We start from the raw sequence: 27,433 nt of genomic DNA on the forward strand, positions 1-27,433 counted from the left end.
CCCCGGCCCTGGGCGCCTGCCCGCGCCCGGCGTTCCCCAGTGTGTGGTATTAATTACACGTCCGGACTATTGAGATTAGGGCAGGTTTAAGCCCTGCTTTCTCACGGTCGGATTACCGCAGATGATTCGTTTTATTACGCTCTACGGTTAGAAGAGATGTTGTGGCGTTTGCCTGAGCTCCTTAAATTACAGGATGTAGTAGCGTAGCGCTCTCGTGCCGCTCCCCGTACGGCTGACAGCGGGCTCCGCACGGTGCCAGCCGGGCAGCGATGTGCCAGCCAGGCAGCGATGAGTCTTGGGCAGAGGATTTCTCTCTGTAAAGCAGAAAACCCCGTTTGCTTTTTGATCATTCAGGCAGTCGTGCGTGCGTGTGGACTTCAGTCACGCACACAGGCATAATTAGCCTGGGAGGTATCGAAGAACCAGGGAAGCCGGTTACCGTTAAGTTTAACAAAAGATAAGAAATAAAAGAAAGATGCTTTCGCCCTGCCCCCTCCCCTCTGATCGTTTGCCTCCAGCTGCAAGGATGCTGTTGCTCGAAAGGGGCTGCTGGAGCTTTAAGAGCCGCTCCCCCCCCTCCTGCTCCCGACAATGGTCTGAACCGAGCTCTGCTTCCCAAAGCAAAATTTGTAATATGCCATTTTTCCCATGGATGCTTCTCCTCTTGGCTGCTGACGAAGTGACCGAAGAAAATGTTGAGGTGCCAAGCAGCGAGACTTGCCGGAGGACGGGTGCGGGGGCTTGGGGTTCCTCGGAGCAACGCCTGTGTCACCATTGCTAGGAAGATGGTCCAGGAGTGCTCGGCTGTGTGAGTCCCCGCTCGAAGCCGGTGGAGACTGCGGTTGTTATTGATCAAGTGAAATAGCAGACGCCGAAATAAAAGATACTAGGTACTGAACCTTCTATTTCTGAGTTAGACATTCCCTCCTTAGCCCCGATACCCTCGGGGATGAGGTGCAAATGCAAAATCTAGCTGTCTGCCTCCTGCTGTAGTACTTGTGTGGTATTTAAATGCATTTCTATAATGGGAATTGGGGGATTTCAGACTAAAAAATGTGAAACCAACTTCTTTGTTTTGGTTGTGGTTAAGGGAGGTAGGAGGTCAGAGGGATGACATAAAGAACAGATAGTTGGAATAAGTCCTTTTTCTAAGGTACTGCGTTGACCACCCCTCCTGTGTGGAAGGAGTGCAGGATGCTTCTGTTAAAGGTGATATCATAGTTTAGTGGAGACTGGCAGGTAAGGAGTTAACTAGGAGGAGGAATATGCATGTAATGCAACTCAGACAATAGGAAGGATTTTCCTTATTGGAATTACACTGTGCTGCCTAAGAGCGATCCTGCTGAGGACATCTGAAGAGACATAATTGCAGTAAGATCTGGTTTTATCAGTCACTATATCTATTAAACAATTTGGAAAAAATAGCTGGTAAATGCAAAATACCCGGAACGATCCAATGAAATGAGTTTTCAAGCTGATGTCACTGTGGACAGGCTAGAACAAATGGTAGTTAGATTTTGACTTCTTTTTCCTGCAGCAAAATTACAAGTAACTTGAAATGACTCCTCAACTGTGGTGTGCAAATCAAATGTCAGTGTAAACAGAAAACAAGCTTTTAAAGCCAGTTATGGACAGAAAGGTGAGGGACTAAAATTAGATTCACATCTAAGGTGGTGGCCTTCAAGGTGAGCAAAATGAATGCTTGTCTAAGAGCCTTTGTCAGGCAGAAGCCAAGGAGCTTTCTGTCTTCTTATTCCCAGAGCTTCCCAAGTGAAAGAACTGCATCTGGTAAATTTTTTCCAGGCTAAATGAGATTGCAGAGGTGTTTGTTACAATATTCACTTAAATAAATAATTCCAAGACTCTTGGACAATTGTAATAGAAGATGCCAAATAGGGTGGGGTCCAGTGAGAAGAAGGAAGACAACTTTTTCATTTCCCACCTCTATAGGATACCTACCACAGAAATTTCAGGTAGTTTTAGAGAAAGTCAGTATTGAGGACATACTTTGATACCTTATCCATACATGACTATCAGCATAATCAGAGAGAAGTTAATATAACAGAGTTGCTATCAATTAATTTGTTAATGGAGTCCCTCCTGAAAAGAAGCTTTATATAACTCTTAACCAAGGATGGCCATATCCTGTGCTCTGTGTTGGAATTTTTGTCCATTCCCCTTATCTGGATGTTTAAACTGAGCTGCAGAATTCCTAACTGAGCTAATACAGAGTTCATTCTTGATAGAGCCATAATGCAGCTAACGCTATAGATTTGCTACGACATTTTTGCATACAGCCTGAAAAATCTTAATGTAATGACAGTGAACCACATTCTTTCCCCCTCTAGTAGGACAGATTACTTTAAGCAGTCGCTGTTTTTGCCAGTTGAATGTTGCGTCTTTAGAGGGGCAACTTGTTCATGATTTCTGGTAATGTTGTAGGCAATGGTCACATAACATCCAGCATGCTTCCTGGTATGGCATAACAGGCATTTGTGATCTTTATGCCTTTGTTTGGAGGGAGTAAAATGACAGGAGATTGATGGCTTGTCTATGTTAGTGACTTTTCCAACCATCTGTACTGATCCAAACCCACCGAAGTCCATGACAGAATTTCCATGAATTCAAGAATTTGTTGGATTAGATTCCATGCAAATGACTGGAGAAAACACTGAAATAGGAACCAGTCAGCCTGGAAAAGGCTTTGTAGTACATGGTGAAGTAGCTACACGATGGACAAGAAAGACAATATGTTTAGAGAACTTTAGTGTACTGCTTCTCAAGCTGCCATTGTGTATGGCTGTGATGCCTGAGCACTCAGGTCCAGAACTACTACTAAAATAAGAGACTCAGTTTTGTTTCAAATTAGAAGAGTTCTAAAGTTACCACATTGCCTAAAAATCTATTTCTAGGGAGCATTTGTGTGCTACATGCATTTCAAGGGAAGCAGGAATTCGTCAGTACCCTGCTCCCCCTTCAGAACCTCTCTGGGGGGCTTGGGATAGTTGCAGGTGTTACACAAGTTCACTGTATGTTGCACTCCTTGCAAGTGTTGGATGCTTTGTGGGCACCAACCAAGGGATTGGTAATTTCTGCTCTGTGGCTCAGGATGAATCTAAGGAACAGTGATTATGTATTAACAGTAAAATGCTGGTGACTTAATGCATCTTTCATTGAGGGATTGCTTTACTTACATTCAGGATACTGCGTAAAGTGATAAACTTTGTACTGTAGAAGTACTAAGTTCAGTATCAATGGAGCTTTTATTTTTCTATTTAAAGAAAGAGAAACACATTTGAAAAGTCATACTTTTGTTGGCTTAGATCAGTCAAGAATAACTTAAGTTGTATTACTACAGGCAAGTCAGCCTTTTTCTGGTAAAGAACACAAGCTTTCCTTCTCTCCTTTGAATAAAGAGGCATATAGTGCACCTTCAGCTATTAATGTCACCTCTTTAAGTTGAAAAATATGCCACCTGATTTATCCCGTTCTCTCCTCTCCTTCCTCTTTGCAGTCCTGGCTGCATGGGAAGTATTGTACAAAATGATGTACATGAGAGCTTATTCAGTTATCATGGACTTCCATGGTCTTGAAAATATGGGACAGAGGTGTTTAATCCACTGCTTGCAGTTCTTAACACCCACTGGAAAGAAATTCCAGCTTCGTCAGTGCTCATTCTTGGATGCCTGTGTTCCACTCAACGCCTTCAGGTTGAGTAGGTAATCTCCAGAGGTTCCTTGCAACCCTAAATATTCAGTGATTCAGTCACATCCTGACAGAGCAAGGTGGCTGTCCACTCACTTGTGGGTTGCTGTAGGTACCTGGCCTGTTTCTCACTTTCTCCTAATGACCAGGATGGTCAATCCATGTCTTAATTTTCTGTTCCCCCTCTACTTCCATTCTTCCCCCAACCTCTTCTCTGCAGTTTTCTGGTCGCACAATGAGCTGCAGCAGCTTGCCAGATCCATGGTTAGGCACCACTGGTATAACCAAGTAGGATTTGAGGTGTCAAGCCTTGGTAAAGAAATCTTTAGTAAAATACTCCAGTGGGAATTTACTCAGTCTCTGCAAAGGTGCCTCCTTATGGCTGGGTACAGATGCCTGAGTTTACTCAATTCAACACCATGTATCATTCCTTTGAAAAGAAGCAAAGTCTGTGTTTCTGGGTTCTTGGATTTGTTTGGTGGTTGATTTGTTTGATTCCTGTCCCATGGAATTATTTAGTGTGGAAGGGACCTTTGGAAGTCATCTGTGTCAATCCCTTGCCCAATGCTGGGCCGAGTGCAAAATAAGATGAGTTTGCCCACTGCAGGTTTGGAAAATGAAAAGAAGATTCGGTGCTAACTCAATGTCAGAAATTTAAGGCAGATATTTATGCACTCCAATTTTGCTTAGATTTTGTCACATTACCTGAAATTGTAAGAGAAGTTACTTTGCAATTTAGAGTTGTAGCAATGCAATTCAAGGTTTCTGTTTTAAACTTCAGGGATTCTAATGCTTCATGTACATTGCTTGTCTTATTCTCCCTTTTTTGTCACTGTCAGCTCTGAATTCTTTTTCACTAATAGGACTCATCAAAGAAATGTAACTGTAATTGCCTTGTAGGAGTTGATAGGAATGTATTGATTAGGGAAGGGGATACTATGCCGGGGTAACAAAAATCTGAACATAGGAGCTGGCATGTGCAGACCAAGTGGAGAGATTAAAATACATGCACAGACTCAAAGATGTTTATGCATCTGCTTTTCAGTGTGCATTCAGAGTTGAATGAGGAACTAAGAGCCTATTACTCTGTATAAAACCAGTTAAAAAGAGCAGAGGGCTGGTAGTCTTTGTTCCGATCTTTGATCTTTTAGGGCCATTCCTGGGCATATGGTTATATTCCATCAATCATATGACAGGCTGATAAACACTGTTAGAAAACATGGAACATCCAGATGTCAGTTTATGAATGTGCTTGGTCTATCCAGAAGTTATGGTTTAAAAAATCACGCTCTCTGAGCCTAGCCAGTTTTTGGAGCAGTAAGAATGGAGAACAAAAAGGAAGCTTAAATGGTAGTCCATTATTTATCTTGTTCAGTTCTGTTCTGAGTAGAATTGATACCTGCGTGTTTAGTAAGAACTGTGCACCTGGGACAAATACCTGCCATGTATGCATGGATCTATTATTCTTGAGCTGTGAATATATCATTAAGTTCAGAATGCATCTGACCTGTGTATATGAAATTTGATTCATGCATATGTATAGTGAAAGGTATCTGAGTTTTTTCAAAAGTTATGTAAATTCACAGATCAGCCACAAGTATGTGTGGCATGGTAATTCTAAGGTGTAATAGAAGTGGGCCTGCCAATAACCTTATTTTGAGCCTTTTAGAATTGCAGCATTGAATGTGGCTGTGTCTCCCCTATAAATACAGTTGGAAAAGGCATATATTTTTCACAGAAAGAATGGCTATTTCTGGTTAATTTATTAGAGACATCACTTTTAGTGTTTAATGATTGAAATCCTTCCTGTATAAAATATACTTTAGCTTAACACAGATTTATGGTCTGTGATTAGTGGGGAAGAGTAGGTAGGTAGAGTGATTCCTTTTAATTTCATTGTATGAAATATTTCAGCTGATTATATTATGGAACCAGACTAAAAATTGTTGGGGTGATGGAAGTTTTTAATCACCTAATTTAGGTTTAAAATTCAAATTACATAGAAGGAAAATCAGAAATGGCTCTCTTCCCCTACTGGAAATTTAAAATATAATTCAAGTTACTCACATTAGCAATCAGACCAAATTGATCGTAGCAATACTATTTTTTTTTTATGTTTTAATATGAATCCCTCTGTTTTTTTCTGTCTGCATGTGTTGTCTTGGTTCTCTATGTGCTTCTGGTGTATGCAAACTAAATTCCTTTCAGTGATAACTAAACTGGGAGCTTACTCTTAAATTTAATCTCCTGACCCCATGTGTGAACCACATCAGCCTGTGGTTAGCCAAGTGCTGACATGCACTCACCATCAGAAGGCTCAGGAAACATCAAGAACTCTTGTAACTCTGTGACATATTTCACTTCCTATATAAAGATCCAAATGCATACATGGCCTTCTATTTGTCCTCAGCTTCCAATCTTATACTACTAGACTTTGATCAGTCTGTTTGCTGACACTCTTCCTCTGTTTCTGTGAAGTTCTTTCTCTGCTTTACCTGCCCTAGCTTTTGTTGCAGCCCCTCTCAATAAACCTTCTTTCATTTTTTTTTCTTCATTTAAAAATTCTTCAAATATTCTCAGTATTTTTATTCCTTCATGCTATCAAGCAGGAAATTCATAAAAGATGTAGTAAGGTCCTGTGGAAGTGGCTCTATTCTTCAGCATGTGCTTGGGAACAGTGTTAAATGGTGGCTGCCTCAGGACATTGAAAGCATCCCATGTGTTGCCAAGTGTAAGTGTGATAAATGCCAATAAAAGTTTAAAAAAAGAAAAACAAAAAGAATGTTTTTCTAAAGGCAAGAAGACACAAATCATAGTTAATTGAACATCATGGCATACTAGGTCTTTCATGAAAGACTGTAAGAAATTTTTCTTTGGAAGCCCCACAGCGAACCTGCAGTTGCTTGCAATTTTGTTCCTTTTTTTGTGGCTTGGTGACCCAGGAGCACTCTGAGATGCCAGGTTTCCTTCAGAGTTGTTTGGGGTCCTTGTGGTCCCCCCACAAATGATCTGTGTGAAGGCATGGTCCAGGATTCCCATATTTCTTGCTCCTCTCTGTTGCAAAAGACAAAGCATCCCTTTCTGTCACACCCTACCAACATTTCTATCTGGCTCAGGTTAGCAGACTGCTATTCTGTATTTCTCTCCACTCTCAGGGTGGGGGAGGGGAGAGGATGCTTGTGGCTCCAATGGAATAATGGCATTGATCTCCGAACTTCCAGAAAGCGATGTACATCACCAGGCGGACTGCAACAACTGCTGTACCTTTTAAAGATTCTCCTGAGGCTGTGAGCTGTGGGAGAAAACTTCCAAATAGCAACTGCCTACATCAGGAGTTGCCCACCCATTCCCTGCCTTCTCTGATGTCTTAGTCATAGCCCAAGTTTGTTACTTGTGCTGTCAGAATAATGAAGTCCAGGCGTTCAAAATAAGAACAATGCATGGCCAGCCCCCTGCCGTCCCTGAACGCAACAGCTGAGAGGGACAAGATGTGGTAATAGCGCCATGAGCATTCAACTCGATTCCCTTGCTACCCCACAACCGCTTACATATATGGCTACCCACATCCCCATAATGACTTTAAGAGATTTCTTATCTAGTTTGAATGCAAGGTGCTGGATAGCAACAGCTGTCCACACAGACGTTTCCCTACCTGTTCCCACACACTCACCAGCGTTCCTGCAAAATTGCACCGCTCTCACTTTGCCACAGCCTGTGTGAAGGGGTAGCAAATGCTGTGCCCTTCACACCAGAAACCTGATCTGCATGTGTAGGACATTGGAAGCAATTTCTTGAATGACAAAAGTTTCACTGATGAGAATCCTCTGGGACAAGAAGTGTGACTCATGAGATGTTGATGATTGTGAGGTGGGAAAGGTTTAGTGACAATCCAAATTGTTTACTTTGGTCTTGAAGAATGGGCATGCAGAGACCATAGTCTCGGGCCACCTGCTGCATACCAAAAAGTTATGATTGAACTGAGAAGGTGGCAGATGTCCTTGGAAATTTTTAATTATCCCTTTGCTCGCTGTGAACTTGACCATCCCAAACTGGTTGGCCACAGGTGGGAGCTGAGTAGGGACTGGTGATGGCCACTCGCTGAATGTAATGTACTTACATGCTGTTGAAAAAGGTTCCTAGAGGCAAGACAGGGGCTCTTCTGGCTGGTGTCCCACATCTCAAGATCCCTCAGGATAGTGGACAAAGCAGTTAATATCAGCAAGCTCTCCCAAGGATTCCCAAAGCTTGTCCCTGTATGCAAACTGGGGGTTTGAGATTTCCATTAGAGGCTTTGTAACTGAAGCTTGGGACTAGGTGATGTTATTTGCTCTTCTCAGGGCAGATTTAAGGAACAAACAACAGTGATTCTGTTCCTGGTAATTCAATTTGCACAAGATATCACAGGGATGTAATTAGCAGAGTTACTAGTTCTTGACCTCTTACTGAACAAGCTCATTGGAGAATAATTTCCCCTGAGGATGGGAATAACTAGATAGAAAAATAGATTCACCTGGCATTGTTAAGGCAGCATGTTACTGGATCAATGGTTAGCCTGAGCTGTACTGTAGAATTGCCTAGAGGACAAAATCTGGCAATTAGTGGCAGCTATTGACATCAATACCAACAATTCAGCAATGAAATTAAGTAAGAGAAGGGAGCAAAGCAACGATATGGGAGACTACAATTGGTGGGGAAATATTTTCTGTCATTTTAAGCAAGCATTATTTGCAAAACTATTAATTTAAAATATTCTGTAAACCTCCATCTCCTTCCAATCAGTCTTCTTTAGTTTTGGGAAGCACATTCAAAGTCTTCGCTCTGTGGAATTAGTCACTGTATTTAATCCCTCTCTATTGACCATCTGATTAATATTGTGCACAAGTCTGAAAGTGGAAACAATGCACTAATCTACTAACTGTGTCCATGTGACAGAATTTATTCCTCTTATGAAATATCCTCAAATGTTTTCTCTACTGAAGAGCTGTTCCTTGATTTGTGTTCTTTTTAAAGAAATGATGTGTGAAGTGATGCCAACGATAAATGAGGACACCCCGATGAGTCAACGGGGGTCCCAAAGCAGTGGCTCGGACTCGGATTCTCATTTTGAGCAGCTGATGGTGAACATGCTGGATGAAAGGGACCGTCTCCTTGATACCCTTCGGGAGACACAGGAAAGCTTGTCACTGGCACAGCAACGCCTACAGGATGTCATCTATGACAGAGACTCCCTCCAACGACAGCTGAACTCAGCATTGCCTCAGGTATGTAATTAATAAAGATTTTTTTTTGTTTAGGTTCACCAATTTTTTACTTAATACCACTTACTTTAACCCCAATCAGTATGTATTCCTTGAGGTCCAAATTTTGCTCCCATTGATGTCAGCTGCAGAACTCCTACTGAATTAATAATACCTGGTTTGACCTCTGTGGGACCTCTTTTCATAGTTAAGAGTAGGAGTAACTCTGTTGACTTGAAGGAGAGCAAGATGAAGGCCTGTAGCTACTGGTTCTTTTGGCTGTTGCTCTAGCATTTACAACAGGTGAAGGATCATTTAAATCAAAGATCTAATGGTAGAAATAAAGCAAAAAGAATGAGGAAGTTTTCTAGAGACTTTTCTGGATAAGAGTTTTAATAAACAACAAATAAAACTAACTTATGTCGGTTAAGTAAGATACTACACAAACCCACAAAAACAACTGATACCTTAATATTTTAATTCAATTAAGTTTAAATATTTATATAAATTTCATTATCTAAAGTTGTCCTAGTCTTTTTTAGGAACTTCAAAATTCACTACTTCAGTTAAAATACTAATGTGATATATTTCAATATTATATGTCAATAAAATTTTAAAAAATATAATAGAGTTAAAAGCAAAGAAAGATCTTATTTCAGTCTCAGTATGTGGCCAGAGGTTGGAAAGATACCATGAATCAAAATTCAGGTTTTCTCCATGTTTTTTTCTTTGTGTCTCTCAGCTGTCACTTACTAGGGAATGTGACTGTAACCATGATGGTCCAGGGAGGAATTAAGACAGTGTGTGGTTTGAATAAAGACGTAATAAGGATGAATGAAATGAGTATGACATTTTTTACAGATAGAAAAGGAAAATGGTACCCTCTGGAGTAGGGAACAGTAGTTGTTTAAGGGCTAACCTCAGCAGGTTATTGAAATATTTTGGGATAGTACTGAATAAGAAGGAGAGACTGTAATCATTTGAAGAACAGCATTAGCAACTTGAGCTTTAGCTCCAGACAATAAGAATGCCTGCAGCTGTCTTGGGACAAACAAAAAGGAGTACCAATGATCTTCATATACAGTAAAATCAAGGTTGTTATTTTTCTTTTTTCTCTTTATTTGTGGGCAGTTGAACTTCTATTGTACAGGTGTCTCTCCATAGAAGAGTGGAAAAGAATAAGTGAAAGACAGCATAAATCCTTTATTCAAAGATTTACTGCTGGAAATCTGAAGAAGGGAGGACGCTTTGTGTCTGAGTCCCATTCAGTGTGCTGCTTAGTGCAGAGGCACTCTCCACTGAGCCCATAGTGAGGTATTTTTATTGAGTGCTAGCAGGTGTCTGAGCCCTAATATTTCTGTGTCTCGTATATGCAGAACTCCTGCTAAAATACAGGAGACTAGCTAAAGAAAATAATATTCAGCAGAAATGTCTTACAGAGCCTAAAAGAAACAAATTCTAAGGAAATGGATCACAATATGATTTTAGTCTAAAGACTAAAATCATATTGTGTTATGTATTTTTGAATGACAGCTGTACACCTCCTAAAAGCAATTGATTTGTCAAGTGAACACTTTGGACTACCACTTACCATTAAGAATGCGTGTTTCAGGTAGCATTTGTCCTTGTATCTAAGAGAGATGTAGGTTTCTCATATGAGAAGCTGTGTGACACACTGCTTCCATTTTAAAGCAGAATCAGGGTTTTTTTTCATCAAATATGTTATCTAGATCTTCACGTATTTATTAAATTCTGAAGAAATCTGTTCTTATAAGTACAGAATGCTGGCTTAGTAATAAAACATTCTAGTAATAGTCTTTCAAGAATATGATTTTTCTATCACTGCCATCCTATTTAGTTTCATTTCTGGACTTGAGATATTCTACACAGTACTTTTGCAATTTTTTGGTTTATGGTTTTATGAATGGCAAGCTTGCCTTGCTAGCTGACTGTTACAGCCTTATGACAAAATACTTCCTAGGACTTACTACCTAGTGGAGAGGAAGAATTCTCTCTTCGCTCAGGTTAGGGGGAGAATACTTAAATATATGCTATCTATATGATAATTATTATTTAGTAATAATGTGACATCTGATGAGTCTTGCTTTATCAGAGTATATGCTTTTAGCTCTTGATCTCTTGAGTGGTTTTCAAAATTCAATTATTTCTTAGCACTTACATAGTGCTTTGTATGTAGAAACTGTGTATTGACATAGTTATATTCCAAAGCATTTTTGTTAGGACACTGTTTTTGTTTATTGTCTGTTTAACTGTTTGCAGTGAAAAACATGTTCTGGAAAAATCATTACACTTGTAATAAATAGAACCTGAACAAAAAGAGCCTGCATGAAAACTCAACCATTTAAAAATCTTGTCTGATGGGAAATAATAACATTAAATAGGAAACTTGAGTTATTAATTAATGCTGTTACAGCTTTTAATGCTGTAGCCAATGACTGTAGATGTCTATAAGTTTTTATACTGGTCTGCACTGCAACCGAACAATGTATAATTAACTATGTCTTTCAAATTTGAATTACAGAAATATAGTTGTCATGCTATCACTGAAATAAACTTCATTTCCATTAGATTATCAGTCTTAACATTATGAACATCTATGTGTAACTGAACAGCTATGTTTAAGGAAGGAAAGAAAAAGTGAGCAGGCAATTACAGATCATCTAGACTAAATGAAATAACAGGAAAGACTTTAAAACTTGATTTGGAGGAAAATTTAATAATACATCAAAAAGCTAATTTAAAAATATGTCAAGGGTTTATCAAAATTGTCTTTATACAAAGTAACTCAATGTGGCTCTTTGGTACCAGACTTTTAAAATTAGGGAACTAAAGTATCCCTGAAATGATATCTTTTGAAGTCACCCCATTTAAATTACTGATAAATGGGGAGTGTGTAAGGAAAAGCAATATAATAATTAGTAAGATAAGTAATAAAAGAGAGAGAGGAAAAATTTTCACTTACAGTAGACTGAGGGGATGGAAGGAGAGTAATAGTAGCTAATAATGTGTTTTGAGATCAATTTTTGTTAATGAGCATAAGAAGAAGCATGCTAGTGGAAATTTTGGATGACGCAAAATTGAGTTGAATAGTCAAACAAGGGAATATGATAATACACAAGAACAAGAGTAACAGAGGTGGAATGATACTGCATGGTAAAAGGATGAGGGTCTTGTATCTAGCAGGTAATAAAAAAATGTATGACCTTTTAGGTAGCAGTAGTAAAGAGAGATAATATATGGTTTACAATGGTGGTAGGCAGCCAGTGGGAGGTGCGTGTGAATAAAAGGAAAGTGCCATTTTGAAATATGTTATGTAAGAGATTTCTATTGGAAGTAGATAAATATTAATGCAGTTAAACCAAGGGGTGGTTTGGACCTTATTTATCTGAGTTTTGGCTCAGTAGTGATTGAGATTCAACCTCAAATTGGAAGAGATTCAGAAAAACACTGCTAGAGGAAAGAGGAAGTAACATCTTCTGCTTGAAAAGACTAATTAAAGTTTTCTTTTTTCTGGGGAAAACTGACTTGAGAGGGACTATGTGTGATTTCATAGATTTTCTTGGAGAGACAGGAAAATGGAATGAACAGGTAAAGATGAAAGAAATGTTTTAAGCCAAAAATAATGTTGATGAAGGAATGAATAATTGTAGGGTACCATGAATAAAGATAGATCATTCATCAGAAGAAGGTCGTGAATTACGAAGGAATGGCATCTTAGACAAAGACATGGTGAAAACCCCAAACTGTTTTCAAGATGGAGCTGGTATAAAAGACATTATATGTCATAATAGCTTTGGTTAATGTCTGAACTTGACCCAGAACACCCCATGTTCTTTATTTCAGACTTTATTGTGGAGATACCAAGAATCTAGTCCATAAGTAATATTGTTTATTCTTCCGAAAGCTGACTGTTGATAGCAGAAGCCTCTAAGGAAAGTGTATTTGGATCTGCACTGCATGTTCCCCAACAACAGGAATTTATTGTATTTAGGTCATGACTCTCAAATCCAGACAAAAAATTGCTAAATACAATGAACTTCACTGCAATGAGGAAGCATAAGATCTTAATACTTAACAGTATGTTTTTATTTTATTGGAGTCTTTTACTGTAGCATGAGAAAGTGTTCTACTAAAAAGGTTAGGAACTCCAACTCCTTTTTGAGTGCTAGAAAGAGGAAAATGTTCAGTTACAACTTTCTCAAGCAAATTTAACCATCATCTTCTCTAAGCTAAATTGTCTGGAAAATATCACCTTGATTAGCTACCTTGTAAACAAACTGGAAAAATACACTGTATGTCACTGTAAGACTTAGAATGACACATAAGAATCATAAGAGTTATAAATGTACTCTGATAAACAATTCTGAACTAGTCTTGGTTGTTTTATTGTTTCTTTTAGCCTTTCAAGAGTAAGTTTCAAGATATAAAATATATTATTTATATGAAGATGTTAATAAGTTATCACTCTCTAGTCAAGTTTATTTCTTTCATTAATAATGTACTTGCTCAGTGATTTATCTAGAAGTTGTTATTCACGGAGTAGTTGAGGTTGGAAGGAACCTCAGGAGGTCACCTTGTCTAGCTTGTCTGCTGCAGCAGGGTTACTAAGAACAGGCTGCTCAGGACTGTGTCCAGATGGCTTTTGAATATCTGAGGGTAGACTCTACAGCTTCTCTGGGCAACCTGTGCCAGTGCTCAGTCACCCTTACTGTAAAAATTAAAAAGTGTTTCCTGATGTTCAGGAGGAACCTTCTGTGTTTCCATTTGTGTTCACTGTCTCTTCAATATTACATTACCAGAAAGTTCTGATTTTACTGATTGTTTATGATAGCAAATTTTATTTTTTAATGGCTATAGATCTTTTCATGTATTGATCATCGGAATCCACACCTATGATGTATCTGTTTTAGAACTATCAGCTGTCACCAGTCAACTCATTATTTTCTGTGTGCCTTAGCATAGTTTCCAGAAGGATCTGCTCCATGATCTTGCTGGTCACTGAGGTAAAACTGACTGGCCTTCAATACCCTAGATCTTCCTTTTTACCCTTCTTAAAAATTAGAGTTACATTTCCGCTTTTCAAGTCAATGGAAACTTCACAAGGCTGACACAACTTCTCAAATATGGTGGGTAATGGCTTAGACACTTAATCCACCAGCTCCCTCAGGACATTTGGATGCATCTCATCAGGTCCCATGGACTTGTGCACCTTCAGTTTCCTTAGATGATGTAGATAATCTCAAAGCTACTCTTCAGTGAGTGGTTCTGCATTCTCGTGGTCCGTGCCTCTGCCTTCTGCAACTCGGGATGGTGTGGCTGGAGCACAGTGCCTAGTTTGCATGGTTTTAAACAGCTTAACTGATATGACTTGAATTCTTCTATGCATGGGTATAAAACCTCCTGTCTTTAAAACAGACTTTTTAAAACTAGAGCAGTCCAGATATGTTATTCTTTGGTAGACATCACTGAATAATTTATACTGAGAGAAGCCTTTGGAACTCTATTTTCTTTTTTTTTTTTGAACTTATTTTGTTCATTTTCCAGCAAGTTTGAGTATGTTGTGATTCCAGTGAATCTCTGTGGTGGAGATCGAAACACCTGGTTAAGTTTAAATTCTTTTGGATGTCGCAATTTTTTTTTCTCTGCAACAGATATTGTCATCAGTATTTAAAAATCTGGTTTTTCTGGATACAGATAGTAGAATTGTTTGGAGTGTGGAACTGCAATACTAAAATGAATTCTTTGATATCCTCTGGTACCCCATAGATTTCAACTAAATTGTAATTGTTAGTTACAATAATTCAGTAATAAAATCAGTAATAGAAATATTGTGGTAATCATTAAGGTTTTATTTGATCTAATAAGATAACATTCATTTAGAAATGCTTACTGGAGGCATGATAGAAAGGAAAATCCAAAGAGGGAAATGTAATGACCTTGTTTTATTGAACCAGTTTATGTAATTTGATCAATGTTAACCTTTAATAGGATTGTGATTAGAGAATTTTGTTGATAGCCTTGCAGTTTCTTCCAATACAGTGAGCAATGAATTTTTTACTGCCAGAGACAAGAAAGGTGCAGGGATCCAATAGCTAGTCAGTAGGGCCATATTCTGAGGTTGTGTTTCCTATTTGGATGTGTGTGTATACAATACATGAATACAAAATACTGGCATCGTCCAAATACATATATAGATACAAAAATAGCCCAACAGAAATAAATACACAGATTTTTAAATAGTAATAATTAAAGTAGACTTTGTTTATTTAAGATTGGACATTTGCTGTTTGGGTGAAAATAATAGCTTGACCCACAGTATTGTTCTCAAAACAGCTCTTACTCCTATGATGAAGATGGAATGATAGCTTTTTTTCATGATTTATTTCTTTCTGGCTATGCTGAAGAACATAGAGTACCAATGGCATCCTGTATATTTGAATGAATAATCAGTACTTTTTCTGAGATTCTAAAAACATCCTCTTGTGTGAAGGATTTCTGTAAGTTCTCCATCTATTTTTTTTATCTTGGAAGATTATGCGTTTTTCTCACATTTCCAGGGAATAGTTTAAAAAGAAATCCAAGCAGTGAAATGGAGATCTGAGTGAAATGTGTCTGAGGTCAAAGTTCCAAGTTTTCTGTCTCAAAAATCCAGTGAGACACTCTGTATTAATGTGCAAAAACTAAAGCTTGACCCAGTGTTTCTTGCCATCTCTAAATTTCCTCTCTCCTAGAGTACAGTTGTGCAGGATACTAAATAAAAATGTGTTAATTTTCAGGTGTTCTGAATCCATGCAGTTCCCGCTAAAACCAGTGCAAGTAACAAGTCTTTGTGACTGCCAAAATTTGTTTAGATTACTAAATAAAAGAAGCATTTTCATAAACAAATTGGAATGATGCTTTTTTGCTAATTATCTTAGCTATTTGTCTCAAGATATTAATATTGAGGGGAGCATATTGAGATGTATGCAAAAAATCTGATACTAAATGTAACTATTAGTTAATAGAGTAAATATGCAAATACATGTTTTTACAGGATTTACATGTGTAGGGGGGAGACAGAGCATGTGGAATTCAAAGAAAAATTGGCATTATAAAGTTGCAATGGTTTAAGTGCAATGCAGCGCTGAAGTATTAGTTGTGCCCAACCTAAGAAATGTTTAGGAAAGATTTAAGGTTTTCCTTCCTCAGTAACAGAATATGCAACATAAGAGCACATGGCAGCTCTTTTTTTTACAAAAAACTGAATGAAAGTTGTTTTCATATTGTTAAATACCGATTTTATTCTGGTGGATGACTCCTAACTAATATTATCTGATAAAAGACAGACTGACAGTATCTGTGGTTTAAGTCAGACAATGCTTTAGCTGGGTCCTCTCTGGACTATCTTTTTTTTTTTCTAAACTGCCATCATATTCCCAACAGAGCACAGTCATAGGTATAATTATACACACAAGTAAAAACTTGAATTATTTTCAAGTATGAGTTTATTTCCTTGCTGAAGTTCTGAGTATTCAGTAGCATATTGCAAATATTTATAAGCACGAGATTTTCTCTTAAAAGCTTTGGACTTCTTGATAAATACTTAATGACTGAAGAAGACTGATGTGACAATCCAGCAGAGGAATATAATGGGATATGGGGGAAAAAAGACAGAAACATAAATATTTAGAGGAGGAGGAACATGTGGTGAATGCCTGAAGCAATCAACAAGACTATGTACTCCCATTTCACTCTGTATCTGCTTCATAAACATTGATATCAATTATTTTAGCTTGAACCAGGTACATCAACTGCTGCATTAACTATTGATGGCTCATTATCTGAATGTTTATAAAGGTATATGAATGAATATGAGAAAAAATATAATGGTGCTGGTCAACAGAATAGAGCACAGATGGTTATCCAAGTCCCTATAAATGAAACTGTTGCCATCAAAATTATAGACACCATAGTTTTCATAACAGCTATAGTCAATGCCTCTCAGCGTTTAAAAAGCATTTGGACAATGGCTTCAACAACACGATTTAACTTGGTAAGCCCTGAAGTGGTCAAGCAGTAGGGCTAGATGATTAATGTAGGTCCCTTCCAGCTGAACTATTCTATCCTGTTACAGAGCAAGGAAAAGCTGGAAAAAATAGTGCAATTTTATAAAGCTTAACTCTGTTAGTTTACTTTTTGCTCATGTCCTTGAAAGTGGATGGTAGAGGTTGAGACACCATCCAAGAACAATCTTGGAAACATATTCCCTTCTTTTTAAGTTCTCTATTAAAAGCATTAAAATGGAGAATATTTACGAATTAGCTTTTAGAAGTGTCTTATTCAGGCTATTTTCTACCTTAACAAATTATTTCCCATACTACTGAGTATTCGCTCAAAAACATAAAATATTAGCTGCATGTTTTTTATTTCAAAAGTAGGGATAATTTGGTTCTCACTGAAGTGTGCAAAGTTTTCCTGTTGACTCTGAAGAAACAGGTTTGTTTGTGGTGATGAATATGCATCTTTCATATGATCCCCAGGAATCTGAACTTCCATGTATAGAAGTTAAGGGCCAAGTAGAGTAGTAAACTTACTCTGTATAATGTAGCTAATAATCTGTTCCAAATCATCATTTGCTGAGTATATCTTGTCCTTTAAGTTTTTTCCTATTTAGTATCAGATTATAGGGGTTTTCTTTTCTTTTAATCATTGTTGGTGAACTGCATTCTTTACCATGTGTGAGATCTAAAAAAAATCTCAATTATACTGTGACAGTCAATTTGTTATGACAGTCAATCATCTGTCAAAACAGAAAATGATAAATCTTGGGGACCTACAGTAAAGTTCTTTGTTGTAGGTTGGTTTATATGAAATCATGAAGTAACCAAAATTACAGATTTTTTTTTCCCATATGTGTGGGGTATGCCCAGCCCCTGCCCTGGAGGGATCTCTGCTGAGGTAAGAGATTTCGCAATCGCCCAGCAGGACTCCCTGGAAAGGCAACCACTTTGGTCACTGCGAGAAAAGACAAACCCACAATCCTTTAGGAGACACTATGCAGATTTCATCGTAACCCATTGGTCTGTTCCCATCCCAGATCCCCTGTAACCCATTGGCCTTTATTGATCCCCTGTATCCCTATAAAGGCAAGCCAAATGGGCCCCTGTCAGAGAGAGGGTTCTTGTCCCTGGCTCCCCTCTTCGCCAGAGGGGACCCACAATAAAGCTACCTCTGTGCGGAACCAGCCACACGAACCTTCTCGTCTCTCTCTCTGGTCTGGCCTGGAGGCTGCCCTGCAGAGCTGAGCTGGAATCACGAACTGATAATCACTAAAGAGCTGACAGTTTCTGCAAGGGCCCTCCTGCCAGCAGCTGAGGGAAGACACCGGACCCCGGGAAGGCGATTCCTTTCAGGACCATCTCCCCGGACCGGTCATCTCTTCCTGGGTCAGAGTCGCTCCTCCCATCACCAGCTGTAATACATATGGGATTTTTTTTTTTGTAATGAGACTCTAAGCAGAAGGGAACATAGAGATAAATAAAGTGAAGGAGTAGTAAGGAGAAGGTAATGCACAAGTAGATAAACCATACTTCTGTGTCAAAGGGTCAGAATTCTGTAAGAAGGGGTAGAGTGAGAGTCAGTCTGCACAGGAAGTGAAGCCCTAAGTCAGAGTTGGTGAAAATCAGTATGGAAGTTTTCCCACTTATTTCAATCAATGATAGAACCAGTCCTTAAAGAGCAAGTAGTTAAGGAGCAAGTTGAGCAAAGGGACAGAAAGGGACCTGGGGGTGCTGGTCAGCAGTGGCTGAACATGAGCCAGTGAGTGCCCAGGTGGCCAAGAAGGCCAGTGGCATCCTGGCCTGTATCAGCAATAGTGTGGCCAGCAGGACCAGGGCAATGATTGTTCCCCTGTACTGGGCACTGGTGATGCCACACCTCGAATCCTGTGTCTGGTTCTGGGCCCTCCACTGCAAGAAGGGCATTGAGGTGTTGAAGAATGCCCAGAGAAGGGCAACCAGGCTGGGGAAGGGTCTGGAACACAAGTCCTACAAGGAGTGGCTGAGGGAGCTGGGGTTGTTCAGCCTGGAGAAAAGGAGGCTCGGGAGAGACCTCTCTCCAACTACCTGAAAAGAGGCTGTAGCCAGCGGGGGGTCAGCCTCTTCTCCCAGGCAACCAGCGACAGGACAAAAGGAAGTGGCCTCAAGCTGAGCCTGGGAGGTTCAGGTTGGACATCAGGAAGAATTTCCTCACTGTAAGGGTGATTAGACGTTAGGACAGGCTGCCCAGGAAGGTCATGGAGTCACCTTCCCTGGAGATGTTTAAGAAAAGTCTGGACCTGACACTTTGTGCCATGGTCTGGTTGACAAGGTGGTGTTTGGTCTTAAGCTGAACTTGATCTCAGGGGTCTTTTCCAACCTAATTGGTTCTATGATTCTGTGATCAAAAGTACTCCGGACATTGTCACTATCAAAATAAGACTCATGAGAGTATCTGAGTATGAAGCGCAAAATTCTGATTTTTGTATTTTTTTTTCCTGTCGTAATGACAAATACCTTATAGGTATTAAACACTGAGACAAATACTGCATTGAAAAAATAAGTTTTTTCATCTCCTGGATAAAAAACAAAAACACTTTTTTTAGTACTATGAATACAACTGCTATTTGGGGAAATATGTTTTGGAGATGGAATTTGGAGATTATACACTAAGTTTGTGTTTTTCTACTTCCTTTGCTTAATAACATCAAGTTAACACTGGAAATAATGAATATCCACAATATTAAGATATGCTGAACACATTTGCAATGTTTTCTTTTCTCAAAGGTCAAGTATGAATACTATCTCATATAATTGGAGCATAAGCACATTGTTGCATACATTTGATCAAAACATGTAGAAGACAATACTTCTGAATTGGTGAACACTAGGTTCACCAATAATTGCCCCTATTAAAGTAATTTTTCATTAGGAGTAAAATCTTGATATTAGAAATATTCCAAGAAAATTGGGGTATTTTAAGATAAAGGATTTCTTATAGTTCACTAATTGATACACATTCATATCAGATCCAGATACTCTGCTGTAATTTGGTTTGCTGTTTGTATCTGCTATAAACCAGCATAAACTTTGTCAGCCAAAACACATTTAAAATTCTAACCCTGTATATGTGGAGAGTAAATCAACTGACTGGTCCCATCTCTTTATGCTTTTTTATTGAATATTCAACTACCTTCAGTATCTCATTTTCTTTTCCATGTAACTCTACTCTTAGCTGTAATACAAATTTAAAATTCTCCTGTATTAAGAAAGAAATCTGTATTTATTTTTCTGTAGTCCTAATGATTTTCAGGGTGAACTACTACTACTTCTTGCCACAACTGTGGCATGCCGTTAGGAGCATACATTCAACAATCTAATAGTAACTTACATATCTTGTATATATTCCCTACAGAGGCTCAATATTGGATGGTATGGACAGCTCTGAGGAGGTATTGTTTACTGAAACTGTAATTTCAAAAAATGCTTTCAAGAAGCAGCACAGTTTTTCACAAATTGAACTTGTCTGTGCCTTTATAAATTCTCAGATTAAGTCTTCAGAAATAATATCGTGCATGGGCAGATGCTTTTATTTCCATGCAAACAGAAACCTCTGCATACTTTCTGAGTATCAGTGAAGATTACTTGGGAACCTACATTTAAGTCTGAAAGTTGATAACAGGACTTCCAAAACCAAATGTTTACACAAGATCTCAACCTGAATCAGACTTGCAAAAAATGTCTACTTTGTCATAAAATTTCTGATTGCACTGTTTCCGCTGGGTAAAATTCTTCTTAGTTTAGTCATGCTTGAATCTGAACCATACACAGATAGTTTTCTGTTTCAATATAGCCATGATAATTTTGTTTCTTACTTGCATATTATTACAGTGCTATGATAGCAAGAATTACAAAATCAGTAGCAATTTAAGGTAATAAAAAAAACATTGTTCTGATCTTTGTTTGAAGATACAAAAAAAGAAATTCTTTATTGCTGGCTATTACTTGTATTCTCAGATGTTATAGAAATAGAATCACTTTTGCCCTGGACAGAATAAACCAGACAGTACTTATCTTCTAGAAGAATTCTAGCAGATAGATATGAAATGTATGAAATCCTTCTTGTCCTAATCCAGTGCTGTACTTTTGAGTCCTACACCATGATGTCTCTTTGTTTTTCAAAATAACCTTGCTACCTAATTGGCATGGTGTTAGTGATGTGCTAAGACTCCCTTTAAAGTAGTCACAAAAGTGTTTCTTATACTCATAGTTTAAAACAAAAAGAGTTTACACTTACAGATGTTTTTAGATCTATTTTAAAGATGACATCCAGATGAGATGAAAATTCTTCTTTCTCACTGGTTGTTTAAACAAATGTAAAGTATTCATATGGCACTGAACAGAATGTAAAACAGAAATTTTCTAGGCCTATACATTAAGAACTGGAACAGCTTTACAATTCTTCATTCGATTTTTCTGGACATGGGAGAATGACTTCAGGCATAAAATAAAGGCAAGTGTTTCCAAGTTTATAACCCCATAAATTTATTTCTAGAGTGTACACATACCAGCTGCTCACAAAGAATAATTAAGCAAGGGCTTAATGAAAGGAGGTAGAAAAGGACAAGCCCTGTACTGAGATCTCCAGAATGCTTTCTCAGACTTCTGTCATTTGCAGCTGAGGGCAGCTTTTAAACTTCATCTTATATGCTAATCCTAAAATAGAAGTGTTTGTGTTCCAAAATTGATTTAGTCGCTTTTGAGCCTCTTCTACTTTGTTTTTTGGGTTTTTTTTGAAGATATCACTTAGGTTATCACCAGCTGATATCCTCACCTCCATGAAGACCTAAAACATATATAAAATCAGCCACAACAAAAAAAGGATTTAGATATTTGTAAACATGCTGGTCTTATACATTAATGTCTTGTCTGAATGGAAGCAATAAAATAAATATAAGAAAAAATACTCATTAATTACAAGCTACTGATTCAGATGCACTTAAAAATCTGGAAACAGATGTGACCACATCCAGTATTAAGTTAAATTTAGTGGACTCATCAATGCAAGTGTTTTCCCCAAGTAAGGAAGAATTGAAAGATATTGGTATTACTGAATGCAAAATACTTTTGGGGTCCTCTTAACACCCCTGCTTCTGAGATGAGTAGAGCACATTGTAGATTGTCCTTACAAAATTCTTCTGTTGTCACTTTTGCACAGAACATATCCTTGAGTAAGAAAGTAACCTGCCTACCTTTGTCCTTTCCATGAGTCAGTTGTGACTCAGGATTGATGTACATCGTCCTCCAGAAGTGAGTTATTTTGTGAGGATAAAGTGTGCTATGTATGAAGAACTGTGACATAAGTCAAAGTCACAGTAGATATTATTAGAATATTCACATGGAAGGTTATACATCAGCAGAATTTTAAATGGTTTGTGATATCTTCTGGTTTGAAAAGGAGGATGCTCTACATGCTGAAGATAAGTAATATGTTTCTTTTTCTGACAGGGTGGTAATTCTGTAAAGTAATAATAAGAGCTATATAATTTGTTTTAGCCATAGTATCCCTCAGGATCTTTGTTTTAATTTCTGTTAGTAAAATCTGTATTTCTAACTATTGGAGACTTGAGGTTCCTTTCTAGGGTGTCTGAACTTTTTCCCAAAAAACTTCTGCAGCTTGTGCCTTCTGAAAGCAATTTTTTGTCATAATATACACACTTGTAGGGAACAGTTTTAATCACTCTTAAGAATGGGTTTACAAGGAATATGGATAAAGTGCTGACGCCTGAGCATGCCCAGTCTTGGATGAACTGCCATTGCTGGAGGAGTTCTTATGGTAATAATGCATGTTTTGATAACCAAGAACTTTTATTGAAATTCAAGTGCTTCTGCAGAAAAGATTCTATCGATTTTTTTTTAAATTACAAAATTAATGTCATTGCATAATCAAACTATAAAACTTTATTAGTTATTTAAAACATTATTTTTTTATTATACATTGGGTTTTCCGTGGAAGAGAAATGCTTTAAAATGTTTTCAGTCTTTAATCCACAGTTTTAGAGGAATATTTTGGAAACATTTATTACAAATGCATCTTTGAAAAAAGAAATTTTTTTGAAAACACAGGATTCAGTATTAGTAGCAGAGGCTTCATGTTGTGAAGAAAGAAATTATTATCTAAAAATTACTGTTTTGACAGCCAGACCTATTTTTCTGATCATGTCATGACTGGGTTATTGTTTTTGTTAAGAAAAAAAACCGTTAGAAAAGTTAAAGACATTTCTTTACAGACATTGAAACATTTTTTAACATCTTAATTCAGTGTTTATAGTTTTAATTTAGAAATAGTCTTCTGTCTTGAATTTGCCTATTTAAAAAGAAAAAATCACCTTCAGCTAGAGTAAAACATTGCAGCTGAAATGGAAGGAAAGTTTTGGGGTTTTTTTTCTGTTTTTTTGTTGTCAAGGAAATCAGAAAAAAATCTGCTCTGTAGTGTAGAAGGTAAAAACGGTGTATTAGAAAGTAAAACAATTAATTGCTAAACTTTAATTTCAAAGCAGTGAAATGAGCATGAATATGGTCTGTTACTTACCATTGCCTAGTTCACTGAATTCTTCCTTATGTAAATACGATGATTTAGAAAGAAGAGCAGCTAGGACTCTGGCTAGCCATTCATACTCCAGTTTTGGTAATGATTACTTCAGGACAATGTTCAATGTTCACATATGTGGGGTTTTTGTCTTTTTTTTATGAGATATAAAATTGATCAGTATTTCATACGTAGGTGCAAAAATTCCTATCTGTCCATTTCTCTTCTGTTTTAATAAAAGAACACATGGTGATTATTTTGCCTTCCACAAACATTCCAGTTCCAACTTTATTTATCATTATTCAGTGGCAAAGTTGTTTGCCTCCATTCATAGCTTGCGAGAAAATAAACAAGGAAATACTATGGTGTGGTTTGATCTTGTTAATTCTTTTTTAAAAGGCAAAATATTTAGAAAAAATGAGGGCATGCTTCTATTTAATTAGTTCTTGTTCTGTAGTTTTAAATTAAATGTTTCCTCTTAAAAAAAAAGAAAAAAAACAACTCAGCCTAAATACCCATATAAATTGCCAATAGTTAGATATTTTGCACCTGATTTATGTAAGAAACTTCCAGCAAATTATTTAAGGAGCTTTCTCTGCTAGCTCTCATCTAAGCAGTCTGGTCTCCTAAGCCCTTGTCTCCAAAAGTAATTAATACACTGCATATGACATTAGTGGCTTTATTTTTGAGTCAAATTCTAATGTCTTTTCTACTACTACCATGACATTCACAAACTTTTTGGCTAGGAAATCTAATTAATATTCTGTTTGGGATTTCAGAGATAATTGGCCTTTAGGACCTTCTGGAACTGTGTAAGGCCATTTCTTATCAAGCTTTGTGTAGAGATGGTTTGAAGCTTATTCTATCACATTCTGTTAATCTGGAGTCCAGTGAACTAAAGCAGTACCTTATAGTTCCTTCCACATTTTGGGCATAGTAGGAACTGACAGCCTTTTTTGTCATTTAGTAGCTAGGAGGCGTTCAGTATTACTGAGCACATGGAGGCAAAAGAAAGGGAGCAGACTGTAACTGAAAGGTTTGCAACTTCAGTGAAGTGGTTGGAGTACATTGAAAATAACACATAGGATGGTCTCTAAATTCTTGCCTTACGGCATTTCGGTAGAGTTTAGTTTCAACTAATTGAAGCAAGCTGTCAATTTACATTTCAAAATATAACATGAAGTTTAATTTAACAAGGCTTCATACTTCTGCAGTGTTCTATAACAGGGTAAAAAGTTATAGAAATTAATCTGATATTTCTACAGAGTAGCTTACTTTTTTTATTTTTTGACACAACCTATTTGTTGGTAGGAATGTTTCTGAAATTATGAAATTCTTCATTTATTTATATGTCCCCTATAGAAGATGTCTCTTTTCTTTCATGGTTTACTGTCTCCTCTGAAAAACTGAGAAACATGTATTTTTTTCCTATCTCGAACAGGTAGATGTTGCTTCCATGCTTACTTTCAATAAAAAACTTAAAAGTGTTTTGCCAAAGTTAATCTTCATTTCTTAGGACTGAGGAGCAATTGCATCAAGGAGTGAGGAGACAACCCATTTTAGATAATTTTTTCTTTCTTTGTTCAGGGTCACTCAGCTGGTAGAAACATTGCAGGAAAATTGAGTCATACAACTGCATTCAGTCAATAATGAACAAATTGCCTTTGTAGATTGCACATATGCTTTTCTTGTTGTAAGCTGTCTCCTGTCTCCTGCAAAGTGAAGCTGAAGACAATGAGGCAGTTCATTCGTTTTTTTTAAAGGAAAAAGGTCTTAAATAGCCTAAAACCTACATCTCTCATGTATTATATGTATAAAAAACCCCCTCACATTGACCATTGTTGCATCATTTTTATTCAGTTTCTAAATTATACTAATTTTGAACGTGGTTGTAACAAGACAGAAACCTAATTGGAAAACTTACTTTTTTTAAAATTAGAACTAAGAGTGGCCATGTTTTGAAAGAACAGCTTTTTTTCAAAGGTATAATTTGTGCTTACAGGATAAAAGTACATGTACAATTTTAGTAAGTTACAGATAATGTAATCTTGTACTTCAAACTACCTACTTAGGCATTTAAATAGAGTCTTGAGGAATAATACTCACATTTGTTTCTACTAATTCAGTCTGCAGAAGTAGTTTGAATACGAAATGAAAAATTTGAGATTATATGCTTGGGAATCTGTAAATGGGATGTAAGTACAGAGTGAGAAAATGAGTCTTGTAAAAAATACACTGGTCTGTGATTTAGAAAAGCTCAGGAGTACTTAGGTCTGCCTCTGATGCCCCATGAAGCCATAGGTCAGTCACTTAAATCTGCTGTTTGTCTTATCTATGAAATTATTTCCTTTCAGTTTCTTTGCCTTTTGATGTTTCTCAGATGTAGCCCATGCTTTAACGTAACTGGTCATTCATTTCCACTGTCGCTAAAGAAAACACAAGCTCTCCATACACCATGGTGCACATTATTCTAATTTCTTGATATTGAACTCTGTTCAGGTATACATTAGTCTTTGAAAGAGAACAGCAGAGTGATATCCACATTACTGTTTGAAACTAGGCTGAAAAAGTGTTCAATTAAAGCTTTGAGATGGTTTTCGGAGCAGATTATGTGGACATTCTGATCCGAGATTTCAATGTCTTTTCTTGTTCAAACATAGGAACACAGATTCATCAAGAAGCCTGTTTTAATAAAGCTTTTAAGTGACTTTGGAAAGGGGACATGGGGAGCAAATTAGTCTCAACAAATAGAGAAGGATAACCTGTGCACCAACCAGGAAGGTTTAATGCCAAGTCTGTGTGACATTAAGTGAAGCTGAAACTTTTGATTTATGCTACAGGCAAATAAGCACTGTAAGTTTTATGGTGTGGAAACTATTCATGAGATAGCAAAGGAAGCAAGATACTTTGCAAGTTTTTCTCCTTTCACCAAGCTTTCTCAGGAAAAACTTTGTATTGTAGTCTTTTTGCAAAAGTATTTTCTTTTTGCATCTCATATCTGTTACATTTAGGTGTTTTTAAATTCTTTGCTTAATATTGGACCATAGTCTTAAAAAAAGGGAACTGTTTGCTGTCTTTTTTGAACATCAGTTATTTTTAGGTTTAGGTGTGTAAAATTTCTAGCTGTCTTAAAGCAATAAAAAAGAGCCACATACTAAAATAGTTGAATAACTATAGTGCTTTAGCAGCATTGGTTAATACCAATCTGTATGGGAAAGTGATTTGCATTGCTATTAAATGGGTGCAGTTAATATAGAAATTAATTGCACTGATGCACAATCTTGCCAGATTTTTGTGGTCTTTAACTTAATATGAAAGAACAATGCAAAAAAGAAAAATAAAAGTGAGCTTTGAGTTACATGCTTGTGGCATTTATACCTCCTATTTTGTATTTTAAATATTAACAGTCAATATTTAGTGTGGTTGTGTAGCATGTGTACTGTAGGTATTTACTACTTTATGCTTTTAAAAAAATTATAAATAGAAATGCAGTATATTCTTTTTATCATATGGGCATATAGTGCCAAGGTGCAACAAGAGCTGGGGGCTCCTGGGGATTCAGGGATCTGTTGGGGCAGAGCCTGTCACCAGAGTCCATCCCACCTCCAGCCAGGAGTGGGACAGGTGAGGGGCAGCAGGGCAACTCCAGCCCTGGGCATTGGGCTCCTCCTGGGGTCCCAAAGTTGCTGAGGCTGGGCTGGGACATGAGCCCACAAGTGGGCCCAGCTCCGTGGGGGCCAGGGCAGGTCAGGGCTGTGGGGAGCTGGAGACCACCAGTGCTGTGGCATCACTGGGGTGAGGTCCTGGGCTGTAGGTGGAAGGGGGGAGCCCCAGGAAGAGTCAGGGACAGCCAGGGCTGGGAATGA

The 27,433-nt window shown here is 37.6% G+C and overlaps 1 protein-coding gene across 6 annotated transcripts in view; it reads left to right on the forward strand.

Moving 5' to 3' along the window:
* The first annotated feature begins 561 nt into the window (after positions 1 to 561).
* The window catches only part of PPFIA2 (PTPRF interacting protein alpha 2), a 296,329-nt gene continuing 269,457 nt past the window's right edge, over positions 562 to 27,433 (forward strand). For 4 of the 6 annotated variants that reach the window (XM_017743908.1, XM_008641118.2, XM_017743909.1 and 1 more), the window contains exons 1-2: positions 568 to 890; positions 8,716 to 8,966. In XM_017743908.1, coding sequence (XP_017599397.1) covers positions 8,718 to 8,966 — 249 coding nt within the window. In that variant the 5' untranslated portion in view covers positions 568 to 890; positions 8,716 to 8,717. Of the gene's footprint in view, positions 891 to 8,715; positions 8,967 to 27,433 lie in introns of all 6 variants that reach the window. The other 2 variants (XM_017743915.1, XM_017743910.1) reach the window with 2 other exon arrangements.

Source organism: Corvus brachyrhynchos, unplaced genomic scaffold, assembly GCF_000691975.1.
Source record: "Corvus brachyrhynchos isolate BGI_N302 unplaced genomic scaffold, ASM69197v1 scaffold9, whole genome shotgun sequence".
NCBI classification, from domain to species: domain Eukaryota; kingdom Metazoa; phylum Chordata; class Aves; order Passeriformes; family Corvidae; genus Corvus; species Corvus brachyrhynchos.